Below are 13,412 nucleotides of genomic sequence, written 5' to 3'. Positions count from 1 at the left end.
AGTAAAATGCCAAATTACAGTTATTTATTTGCATTCCTGAAAAGAAAAAAAAAAGTTTCACATGTTGAAAGTAAAGCTTGTTATGCTCATTTCTGACTTCTCTGCGAAGTTCACTTCACCGGCTGAAATCAGTTTGGTATTTGCATAATACATAACAATATAAACAAGATAATTCATCAGTAAAAACACCTTTTTGACTAATTTCCAAAATATATTTGTGTTTTCTTCTTTTTATGACAGATATTAAAATATATTAAGTCCTGTATGTGCACATAATGTACAGATGTTTACGATGAAGTACATTCACTCCAACCTAATGTCCATTATAACACTTTTAAATATTTGCATAATAGATATTGCTAAGCTCTTGGAAAGTTAAGTTTCTACTCTGCACAATGTTTTAATGACTTTGAGGATTAATATCATTGGAATTTCAAAGTGTTTGAAAAGGAAATTATGGAAATCCCCAATGAATTACTCCTCATGCTCCAATGGAACAACATTTTTCATATACACACAGAAACACACTGTGGTAAAAAATTCTTAGAAATCTAATGTGAACTTTTAAAAATATATACTATGCAAAACATGTAAATTTCATAATAAAATAACTTTTACACTTTGACTTGTACTGTTATACAATTCTTCACATAAAGGCTACAGTCCTGTCATGCATGTTCACCTAGCTGCTACATAATTAGTGCAGCCCAGCGAGAAATGAGCAACACGTTACTTTTCACAGTGGATTAGACACAGTCATGTCCAAACGTTGCTTTGCTCAGTAATCCTGATTAACTAACACAGCATGAACACCTCCAGCTGCTTTTGCTGGCAAATGGAGCCCGCAACTTTGACCATGTAACATACATAATGAGCTTAAAACCAAATGCGAGGAGTTTGCCAGGAAGTTTTCCAAGGCCTTGTTTACTGTCTCACCATTTGTGTGCAAGTGCATACCAATGGTGAGACGCATTACTGTTTCCTGTGTCTGCACTTTTAAATCTGTTAGCTGTAGAAGATAATGTCTAAAAGCATCCAAGAGCTTTTCAGATACATGCCACAATGGCACTCATTTCACTCTCCCCCTCCTAATTATGCGTGCTAATATTGAAGTTAGAAGAGCCAACATGTGCACCTGCACACAATATACATACACACACACAAAACTGCTACAAAATATGAGTCATTTTATGACCAGGGGACAGACTGCATCTGAATAACAAAATGTGAAAAACAGAAAAACTGTACTAAACGAAATTAATTATTGATTTCAACCCACAATAAATGTTTAACAATATTTTCAGCTGGCCATAGAAACAGGTTGTGAACGTAACATTGAGATGTCATCATACTTTCGGTTCACATGGCAAAGTTCTGCTTAAATTATTGCCTATCTACACATTCAGCAGTTATGATGTGAAATAAGCTCTCTTTTTTGGAGTCCCAGACTAATATTTTTAATATTTTGGTGTCCACCAAAACCCTGTGGGAAACACGTGACTCATGCTGCAAAGTGCATGCTCATATAGTCGATACTAATGTACAGCCTCATTAACACGCTGTCTCACTTTCGGGACCTAATATCCGTACACATATTCTTAATACTCAACAATATGTTTGTACACTACATTTGTTTAGCTTTATTATTATATAGTGGTGTTTTTAACTTCACACACTCAGCATATTTGATAAAGTCATTTCACTGATGTACTTACTTGAAAATAAAGCGTGTATACAACTCTGGACAATGATGTGTATACAGCAGAGTCAAGCTCCAGTGAGACTCCAGCTGGCGTGAAAAATCCCCTGATTGAATAAACCTGCTCTATTAACTTCTGCTTCATAAAAAGATAAGTGAAATTTAATTACAGTTTGGGTGGCAGATGGCAAGAGTGAGAATACATGGCACCAATACTATTCCCTGGCTCGGTGTTGGTGTTGGTTATAGGGTGTATCAGCGAAACGCTGGCATCGATGCAGAAATGGAGACAGAAGGAGCTGAATTTCAACTACTGGCACAACAATAAAACTGATAAATAAATATGAGGAAAATCACACAGTGGCAGCAGCGCTGAATAACTGTAGAGTGGATTCTATAAACTGGCATCCATACACAAATGCAAAGTTAATAGCGGGAGAGGAAGAGTTCACTGTAAAAGCTGGCAACTCCCTCGTGATCTAAACTAGAGCCCTACCAGTAGTGGATATGTGCTTTCAGACACAGGGAACAAAAACAGATTTCCTATTAAGTTATGAGTCCTGAGTAAGATAATATGACAATGCAGCTTAAAAATACAATACATAAAATTAATCCTTATAATGTCCTCAGGATTCCCATACACCTGGGGTCATTTTTGACCCGAGGACAACACAAGGGTTAAAAAGCAACAACAACTTGTTGTTGTGTCTGCAGCATTCAAAGAATGGAGCGTAATTTGCAGCATAAATTATCCGTCTCTTCTTTACTTTGTTCATTTTCATGTTCATTAGACATGCTGAAACCAATATATTGGCAAATAGCTAACATCAGCTGATATATCTAGCTGAGATCTAAACTGCTGACGGGGCTTCCTTTCTAATAGAAAGTATTTTACTTTATTTATAATGATAAATTCATTCTGTATGGGAACTTATGACAGCAGAATTTATAAAAATGTAGAGAGGTAAAGTTTGTGTTACCAAAAGAGCATCAAAATCTTGAGAGAGAAGAGGCAAACCAACACACAATCCTGCCACCATAACAATTTTACATACTTGCTCGCTTCAAAATGAATATGAACAGGTAGAAAGCTACACAATGGAAAGTAAACAACAGAAGGAATAACTGTGAAGCCTCATAAACTATGTGTGTCACAGCCAATTGCCTCCCTCAGGAATCTGGATAACACACAAGAGAGTTGAGTACTTTATACAGTGGACTTATGGTACTCCCAGATGGGGTGTGTGTGTGGTTGTGTGTGCGCGTGTCTGAAAGAGCTGATTTTTTTGTGTATTTGTTTCACGCTGACATACATCAATGAACTCCAGTTAAAATCCCCTGTGTGTGTTCAGCATAAATGCTCACTCGCAGTGAGCTTGGGGACTCTCAAAAAGCACTGAAGCTAATTTTTCCTGTTAACATCCCATAGGGACTGAATAAAGCCTCATGAAACCTACGGAGACACAAACAGAGGTACAATACCTTGCTCACCTTTACATCTGTCCCATCTGTTTGCTTGTATGTTCATGCACCACCAATTTGAATCACAGTATTTTCACAGTATCTTTCTGTTCTAAATGCCGTTAGATGAGTTGTAGTAAAGAAAGTCTAGTCTTTGAAATGTTTATGCAATATGAGTCTGAGTCAAAGTGAAATCCTTGGAAAGACCTTGGTGCATACACTTGAGAGCAGGAGCGCAGAAGTGACTGTTAAGTATGTGTTACCACTCCAGTGGTATCCTCTGCTCGAGACATCACTAACAGGGTAACGACAGAAGTATGCAAATTCTTGGCTTAGCATCTGTTAGAACAGGACTTTGTGTGTGTGTGTGTGTGTGTGTGTGTGTGTGTGTGACCTGGTTCTCTCATTCATCGTGCCCCCGAAGAAGGTTGCAGCTGTCCAGCCATGGGAGGCAACACAAGCTGGCACCGACAAAGATCACTACTCTACCCTTAATTTCACCTTCTTCCTCATCCTCCTTTCATGGCCCTACAAACAACTTTCCCCTCTTTACTTATACTCATGTCTTTCCTGCTTGTTTTCATATTCTTTCAACTTGCTTCCTCCTCTTCCTCTTTCCTCTAACAGCTTTTTCTTTTACCCCTACCCCAGTTCCTCACTCCTCACTTATCCTTCCACACTGTCTGCACTTCATCAGTCAGAGATCTATTAAATCTCAAGAGGGCAGAGATAGAGAGAAGGGGAATTAGCAGTTTGACATTTGCTGACAAACACACTAAATGTGCATGCTCAAGGAAGCACAGATGCACATAAAGTGACACGGGGAGATACTAAAACTACTAGCAGACAGCCAGCGAATCTGTTGCTTTGTAGGTTAACGGGATAAGGTCAGCGTCTTTGAATCTGTACCCTCATCTTTCAAAAACCCTTCAATGATTCCTGAACTTAGCTAAATATATTTCCTTTGATGTCTAACAAAATGAAAACGGCTTTTGTTCAGATTGATTCTAATGGCAAAAAAAAAAAATCGGCCCTGACTTTATATTCAGTTTCATAACGATGGTGAAAAAAATTATTTTAAATGTATCATTGCTTTGAAAGGGAAGTGAACCAAGAGGTCGACTGTATTCTTTCTGAACCTCAGACTCACTAAGGAAATTGGCACTCACAAAGAGATTTCCTAGAATACTTAAGGCAGGCTTTTACGTCATTGTTCACTCTGATACAAAATATCACTCACTTGCAAATACACTTGACTGTAGAAAATCTATTCTGCTGTGACTTTCAGGTAAACCCTTCATAATTACATTACTCAAATGTCCAGAGCTGCTGGGATATGTACACACACAAATGCACACATGCCCACACACTTCCTGCTTGCCTTGCTTTGTCTTTCATTTCCTCTTCTTCTTGATCTTGTCGCCTACCATACCTGCTTCTGTGTTCTACTAATTTATTCTTCTTCTAGGGAAACATCTACTCTGGTTACAATCAAAGCCCGAGCCAAACAAAGAAACAGAACTGAATCAACAAAACCTCATTGGAAAAGCAAAGACTAGACTAGACTAGAGATGAACTGACCAGACGGTGCTCAACAGATAAACAGGAGCGCAATTAAAACACACTTATCATGAGTGAAGATCCATAGTTCAGCAAAGAAAACTGTGAGGGGGGCGGGGCACCACAAAAACTAGCAATAAATCACTTTCACCCAGCTGAACATAATCATTTCACAAAAGCTAGCGAAGGAAAAGTGGCTGTGGCTAAAGCTAAAGCAATCCACAAGCAGGCAGCCGTGGCAAGAGCCAGAGCACTGGAGCATACTGGAATAAAAAATAAAGGTAATGGGAATGAGTTTCACCTAATTTTGTTTGGTAAAGGAAACTATTTCAACTTACTGGAGAAATTTTTAAAGATTAATCATTTATTTTATTATGAAAATAAACATTTTCTCTGAATAAAACTTGATTTTTGTTTGTACGTGCTTAGAAAGAAAATCTGAATTTGTAAAAATCTGTATCTGCAGGTCACGCTTAAGGAAAAATCAGAATCGGACAAGAAAATTGCAATCAGTGCATCTCTAGATGGTATAATCAGGCACAGTCCTGCTAATGGGAACAGGGATCATGTCAAAGACAAATGTTAGTGCTTCTTTTTCAGGGTCAGAGTCATTTAAAATCAGGCAGTGATTCCCTCAACAGACTACTGAGTGACCTTAATTTGAAATTTCCATGGAAACCAATCTTGAGCGTTAACAGTGAAAAAAAAAAGTGTACATCTCTGGTTAAGACTGAGCTTTAAATGCTAAATAAAATGTAAGAGATGCTGCATTTGGCATTTTGTTTTTTTGTCATGATATCCAATTAGTAGTCAAGCATAAACACAGACCCACACAGACTGACAGGGAATACACAGATGCACATGTTTGGTTTTTTTTAACTTCCGTTTCTAATTATTGTGATAAACAGCTTTAGACAGCCAAGGCTAACTCTTACAAACGCCAGGACATCTGCTGTCGAGATAGCAGTGGCAGCATTTTGTAAGGCATACACAGTTGAAGCAGCCACGAAGGCACGATAGAGGATAACAAATCCCCTCAGTGCAGAACAAGAAAGAAGAGCATCAATCACAGTGACGGAGGACTATTTCCACCCATGTTAACTTATTTTAGAGAGAGATGTGGGCAGAGAGAAATATTTTGGAAAGAGGACGCAGAATGCTTGCTCAGTCTGCCTTCTCACATTAATGCATTCATTCATCATTACTACCGTAAGTAAAAGAGTGTGAGTGTGCTCAGAGAAGGGAAAAATCAAGGGGAGTATAAACAACCAAAAATTGTGGTGTTAAGGGTAACAGGCGCCAAAAAAAAATTAAGCTGCAAAAGTAAGCTTTTAGATTACACCTTCAGTTTAATGAAGTACCCTTAATCCACAAGCAGCGTAGTCTTCCAGGCCTAATGTCTCGCTCATCTCAGGCGTGTCTCACTACCTTCCCTATCTTTAACAGTCCTTTGCTAATCCATTCTCCCTCTCCTTCCCTTTCTTTCTCATCTTACTCTTTGTCCTCTAGCACTACTGCATACATATCACTATAATCCCAATCATTCATCATCATCATTTTATCACCTTACTCTCTTTGGCTTCTTCGCCCTCATTTATCGTATGCAAGGATAAATGGCTGCCTTTCACTCACACACAGCCTCTGTCATGAATGGTTACTGTACAGCTTCAAATGCAACCTAAATGATACTGCGGTTAGAAGAAAATGCTGTTATAATCAAAGCAAAAAGACTTACCTTCTTCTGGTCTCTCCACTGTTGCTCCAATTTGGCATCCAGACGATTGGCAGCTGTTGCCCACTGTTGTGCAAGTCGCCGGATTCGCCGCTTCATAAAGCTGAGGGACTCCTTACCTGTCCCAACCTGGTCCAGTAACACAGAGAGGTCTGTACGGAAGGCAGCCTGGGAATGTGAGAATATAAAAGGTAAGCTGGTAACAAAATCAGGTAAAGTGTAAGATTTGGGCAGCACAGGGCCCACATTTTGAGCTCTGTGGTGCCTGTTTTGTATTCTGCAGCAGCATGGGTGTTAAAAGCTTTGGTTATACTGCCAGTAAACACCATAGCTATGAAGGTATGTCACGGTAATTCAGCAATACCTGCAAATGCAGGCTGGTAGCCAAACAATAAATAATTTTGCGATGTTTTTCTCCCATCTGCAGCACAGAGGGACTAAAATTTAGTCAGCTTTAACACTCATAACGTACTATTACGTACCAGTACTACTGTTACTAGTACTAAGTACCACACGTAATATTAAAGTACTTCTGTCAATGAAATATACAAGGAGCAGCTATGAGCAAATGCAGTCTTTCTAACTAATGCTTTGAGTTTTCTACTCTAAAAGCTTTGGTTCAGCAATGTTTTTATGAAACACAAAAATAGTTCAGTTATTTTTGTCAGGGAGTCGATTGGTCTTCATTCGTATTAGCATTCCGGTTAGTTTCTAAAGATCTCGCTCTTAAGACAGTTATTAAAAGAAAGGAAAAGTGAAACTGCAAACATTTTGCAGGCATCACATTTTTAACTATTTCAAAGACTCGTGATGCGGTCTGACTGGAAGAATGTGACTGAGAAAGGTGCCACTATATTCAGATTCAGTGCACAGTTCTGTCCTTGTTCCCTATTTTGAATTTCAAAATCCATAGTCCTGTATTACCACTGCGCAGATTTGCACCTGAGGGCACCGACAGGTTTGCTGTCAGAAAATGTATAAATTTTTTAACATTAAAAATCAATCAGTATTAGCAGCTGTGGATGAGGTCTGCTTTAAATAGGGCGTGAGCAGGGTCAGACACCTTACTCAACTGTAAGGTTTCTTCTCAAAAAAAGGACTGTTAAATTCTTTTGACTGCTACTCTGGACATTTATTAACAGCTCACCGACCTCAAGCTAGTTTTTTTACATTTCTGTTGTTATTAACGGCAGCATGAAAACATAATACAAAGGCTGCACTTTCAGACGAAATGGCAGAGAGAGAAAAACAATTTTTTGAAAACACTATAATTATAGTACAAACATGTCCAATTTGTCAGTTCCAGCAGTTAACTAACACAATATTGCTTGTCTAAAGCCATTTTCCCTCTGTGGCACTCTGTTTTCCACCATCTTGACTCAACTTTCTTTCCTCTACAAAACTTAAAATTAGATTTTTTAAAGTTTAAAAATAAAAAGGTCTTGAATCAAGGACACAAGAAAGGTGAATGAAAGCAGATATTTCCAACCCTTGAAGTAAAAACCTTAGCAAACAGAAATCTGGATTACAAGTCATTTGCTATCTTAGGCTTGCACTGAATCAAAAGCTACTTCTCCAAACACACTCCAAATCTTAATAAATAACTTACCAGCAACAACACCTCGCACTTTACACGCTTCCAGTACACAAGTAATCAGCAGAGCCTGCTGCTATCTTTGAGTCAGTGCTGCTCTGTCTGTCCTGCAGGAGATGCTTGTTATTAAGTCTAACTGACTGAGGGAGAAATTAAAGTTTCATCCAAGAACATTTTATACCGAGGCAAGTAATTAACATTTAAGTATTCCATCTGCTGACCAGATGTTTGTTTAGGTGCCAACAGCGTGGGAAAGTGTTACAATAAAAGCCTTACAAGAAGTAAGTATCTACATATTGGTAACATGTTTTATTCATGTCATGAGACAAAAAAAAAAAAAATCAGTTTCTTTGATGTTTCACTATAAATATTCTCAACCACTGAAGTACTGGAAAAAAAATACAGTCAATACAATATATATGAACAGAGTGGCAGTACAGGCAATTTCTAATTTTTACTTCTTTCTTCTGGATTTTTTGGCCCTTATTTCACATAATTTTACAAAATTACAAATTTTTAAGCACCTGTGGCACAGATTCCCTTTGTGATTTTTATTAACACATCATCTTCACATTGCTGAGGTGGCGAGCCAAGCATCATCACTTGTGGGTTTATTGTACATCCATCAGGTGTCTGTTGGCAGCCTGTGTTTCTAATAGCACTACTGCTCCCTTACTTGTCTCTTGGGGGACTTTGCTGGCTGTGTATGCTGGGTAGGGGGGCTGCTGTGGTTCCTCCAGGCCAGTGGGGGGCAGAACCACTCAACCTCACTCAGGTAGATGAGGAAAGAACAGTCTGAACCATCAACACCATAGAAGGCATAGCAAGGATCTGATGTCCACCGTGCACGCATCCACTGGAGGACACACAGGGAGAAATATGTATACACGCAAAAACAGAAAAAATTACTTACCAAAGATTTAATCATCTGACTCCAATATATCTATATCTATATCTATATCTATATATCTATATATATCAATATATAGATATATAGATATAGATATAGATATTGATATATATGAAACAACAATTAATAACTCACAACTGTCTTTCTGCAACAGGACAAAATAATGGTAACAAAATGTTTTTAAATCATTTTCTATTAATAACTGCACATTTATAAAATTAGGAAGTTCCAGATTTAGGTGTGACCGGCAAAGGAGCTTGGTCTGCTGTGTGCAAGATCAGCTGATGGTAAAACTCCTAAAGGATGTGTTGGTAAAGCTGGTTTTAAGCAGGCTGTCCACAGGTGCAAGCTGCTTTGAAACCCATCATAACTCTTTATTTAGTGTCATATTTACTGACACTGACGCCTGTTATGTTCTGTGCGTCTTTCTTCTTCTGGCTTTTCATAAAGCCAGAAGAAGAAATGGAAATCTAACAGCTGGGAAGTGTGCTTCATGTATGCGTGAGGAAGGGTGGAGAGGTCACATTACAGAGCCATGCTGCCAAAACCAAATTAGTGTTGATAGAAATCGTGTTATTTTTTCTTTTAGATATAGTATCTTAAAGTTTATTATTTAATTGGGTAGTTATACCCTCATTAAGCCCGAATCAACTAGTCAGTTTCACACAGTGAAATGAAGAGAACAGCTAAATACTCACGTCTACTTTTCCAGGACACTCTGGGAAGCGAGGGTCTCTCGGCACTTCACACTGACTTGATGACCCATCTCTCAATACTGAAAAGACACAGTGAGTGAACTTTTGCTTCCAGATTAAAACATCAATTTGTGATTTATAAGCTTCACATTTTACAGAAGATATTTACATTTGTAAATATCCAGTTAAATGATCAATTGACTTACGCTTGCTGTGAGTAAAATTAGCCACAATCACTGATGCTTCATTAGTCTACAGGCTTGCAGGCTTAGTTCACTTAAATCAGTTGGCTCTAATGAGAATATTTATTCTCCAGTGAATATAACATTTCCAACAGCAATCAGCCAATGTAATACTATCTATCAGCTCATTTATCAGCATATGGAGCTTGTCAAAGTCTCTTTAAAATTCCAGTCTCGTTTCTGCTAATCGATTTATTTACTCAAAATGACTAGACGTGAACTCGTCTGACCCAAAGGCTGCCCTCTGAGAACCAAGAGGTTACAGCATTACTCAGAGTAACAGCTTCACTCCACTTGCCTATGGAAATTTCATAGCAATATTCACTTCCTTCCATAACACAATCATTTACTGTTTATGTCATACATGCTGTGAAGTGCTCATAAATCTCCGTGGTTTTCCCTTTGCAGCCTTGCAACATATCTACTGCAGTGCACAATATTCACTGGGCCTGACAAAGCAGTCTGTCTCCCGCTGCCGCCAACCATCCTTCAGTTACGCTAGCAACTACGTCTGCTCACTTAGGCTGCACACACTGCATTAATTGCTCCAATGACTTAGTTAACTGCCTCTCTGCTGCCGATGTGAGAAGAAGGGAAGACTGTGTCCGAGAAGAGAACCATTGCAGTTAGATTTTCTCGCTCTTTCCTCCTCTCTTTTAAATCCCCTCCTTCTCTCCCTAGTTCTCTCTCCGGACCATCACATCTGTCTTCTCTTAGATTCTGTCTGTTTCCATTTGCCTAATGAAAAAGAGACATTTCTCTACATAAGTCTTCCCTGGGGCTTGTCTCCATCAAATGAAAACATACACGGATTGGCTGCAAATGTGATTACAATAGCAACCACTAAGGCAACAACTGAAAATGTGATCAACTAACTAGATAAAAACTTGACTTCTGTCCCTTCTAGATGGAACATAAAAGCCTTGCCAGTGTTTGAAGGGAAGGAAATTCTAATCACGTCTTCTAACTCTATTTCTCCTGTTGTCTCTTCTCGCACATGCCTGACCACGAGATAAATAAACCGCCACTGAGCCGTATGATAATAAAGTCTGCCAGCAGTGTTTCAATTCATCTGTGATTAGAAAAAGCAGCACTGTTTTCATTTTGCCGTGTGCCATTGTCCCTGCAGATGCAGAGGCGAAAACAAAAGGAGAAGTAATGCTCATTTATTCTCATGTAAAGAGTTGAGCAATTAGCCTCAAGAAAAAAGTAACAGAGGAAAGAGGGCGGATATTTGGTATTACTGCGGTTTTGATAAAAAAAAAAGTCTGTTGTGAACAAGACAACAGAAAACCACACAGTTGGATAAGAGCTGACATTTACAGAGATGACCTCGCCTTCTCTTCAGAGCTTCCATGATGATTCCATAGCCTGAGTTTATTTCTTTCGATTTTTAATTTACTGGGGAAAAAAAACAAAACAAAAAAATCTGATATCACTGACTACAGAAGATTCTGGATGTTGACTCAAATCAAACATCTCATTTATTTCATGTTGGTGTTTTTGACTGTCTATTTTAATCTAGTATAACGACCCATTGTCCAAATACTTTCTACTATGATTTAATGTTTTTGTGTCAGAAGGTGTCAGGTGTCAGCTCTGCTAACTGACACGGTATGAAAACTGATTTGTGTCAGTGATCAAAAAAACCAAAAAACACCCGAATAACAGATGTGTGTGTGCTTCTGTTTCTCCTCGTTCCTTTGCATGTGTGGGTCTGCATATTTGTCATCACAAGCTGACAGCTGTTCATGTGTTCAGCTGTACTTCAAGTTGTAAATTACTGATTACATTTCAGTGGCTGTTCTTATGCAGTGGTGCAATGTTTGCGATGCACTCTTCACATTGTGTGAGACCACGTATACCATCACTGGTACCAAGTGTCTGCCAGCGCCCTCCTTTTTTATGTGTACATTTTTATTGTGTATAATGACATTGTACGCAATTGTGTGTTTATTGTGCATAATGCAAGCTCGTTTCCCTTTGGGGTAACAACGTTAAGCAATCAATTTCTTATTGTAAATCATAAGAGTGGAGCAGGCTGGATGAGAGTGAGGTGTGTCTTGTATACTTATTTATTGTTCTTGTAATATCCCTGTGCTGTATATTAATTTATGATGTTGTCTGTAATTGTAGCCGATCTACGGAACAAAGAAACCAATGATAAGCTGGATTTTACTCATAGGTATTGTAAACAAGAAGGTGAAACCATGATGATAATGATACTGTACCTCTGCCTTGCACCATACTATTTTGCAATATCTGCTCCACCCTGATGGCCATGTTAGAGACATTCTGGGCGATAGCTTGGATCCTCTCCACCAGGCTGGCTGGTTGAAATCTGTAGACACAAAACACCTGGACTTAGAGTGAAGAAATGCAGGCGATCACAATGGACAGATGGCAAAGTAGAGCACTTGTGTCACTTACACACCTGGCAGCAAAATCTTCAAGCAACCATTGCCATTCACCCCCATCTTGTGCATTGACATTTAGTGCATTCCCTACTACATACTCTTTCTCCATTCATTCATTCATTCATGGGCTAATGACCCTCCTCTCTTGTTATTCCACTTCTCCACTTGTGGTTTCTACCTTTTTCCGTCCAATTTGCTGCCAACTCCCTTTTCTCTCTTACTTTCCGTTGCAACTCTCCTTTTTTTTTTTTTTTTTTACATCTCAATAGATGTAGAAGTGTTAGTAGGGGATGCAAATTGGTAGACACATGGTTGGAGCGTGAAATAGGAAAAGACCTTCACTGTTAATACCACTTCCTCTCTGGGGTGTGACACTTCCCATTCACATAAGAAGATGTGTGGGAAATTTGTGCGTATTATGTGTATATGTTTCAGTTTTCCTTCCCAAAACATTAGACTGCATGGTTGCACTTCATACAGTGCAAAGCCAAGCCTGCACACCCACACTGCTGTGCCCATTATGTCCATTTAAATGATTCACTTGCAGCATGCAGCATGTGTCTGTGTATGCGTGTGCCTTCCTGTCTGACTGTATTGTCTAATCAGCAGATGGTATTAACCCTCATTAAAGCCAGAGGCTTGAATAAAGCACAATAACACATCATCAGGGAAGATAATACAAATTATTGATCATGTATGTGTGTATATGTGTCTATATAGCATCATCACATGTCTGCTGAACTAAATAAATGCTAACAACAGCAACTAAATAAATAATAAATGATGGGGCGGAGGGAATATATGAAGAAGATTTTTTGTTGCTTTACAAAGTGTAAACAAAGAACAGGACACCCATCAAAGTCAAAGGCAGTCTCCATGCTCCATTAACATCTTTGTAAGTGTCACTTGTAAGCTTCACTGCATATGTTTGCACCCTCCCCTGACCCTCTGTTCACTGCAACAGAGAATCCATTATTTTTAGGGGCATGTATATTTCAGGGACAGCAGCTGTCACCAGAAACTAGAACTAGAAATGTTGTAAAGTAAAGTGATGTGTAGTGGTTTGGTTAGGTGAGGTAAAATTTTGGCATACAGCACACCA

The 13,412-nt window shown here is 38.8% G+C and overlaps 1 protein-coding gene across 1 annotated transcript in view; it reads right to left on the bottom strand.

Annotated features, from left to right (window-relative positions):
* The window catches only part of LOC102794880 (alpha-1,6-mannosylglycoprotein 6-beta-N-acetylglucosaminyltransferase B-like), a 111,550-nt gene that overhangs the window by 46,101 nt on the left and 52,037 nt on the right, over positions 1-13,412 (bottom strand). Inside the window, exons 4-7 of the mRNA XM_006787474.2 lie at positions 12,125-12,234; positions 9,655-9,731; positions 8,723-8,902; positions 6,456-6,620 (exon numbers count right to left, since the gene is read on the bottom strand). Coding sequence (XP_006787537.1) covers positions 6,456-6,620; positions 8,723-8,902; positions 9,655-9,731; positions 12,125-12,234 — 532 coding nt within the window. The remainder of the gene's footprint in view (positions 1-6,455; positions 6,621-8,722; positions 8,903-9,654; positions 9,732-12,124; positions 12,235-13,412) is intronic.

The sequence above is a fragment of the Neolamprologus brichardi genome, chromosome 6 (assembly GCF_056152115.1).
Source record: "Neolamprologus brichardi isolate AB-2024 chromosome 6, ASM5615211v1, whole genome shotgun sequence".
Lineage (NCBI taxonomy): Eukaryota > Metazoa > Chordata > Actinopteri > Cichliformes > Cichlidae > Neolamprologus > Neolamprologus brichardi.
Note: the sequence above shows the minus strand (reverse complement) of the source record. Positions and strands in the feature narration are given on the sequence as shown.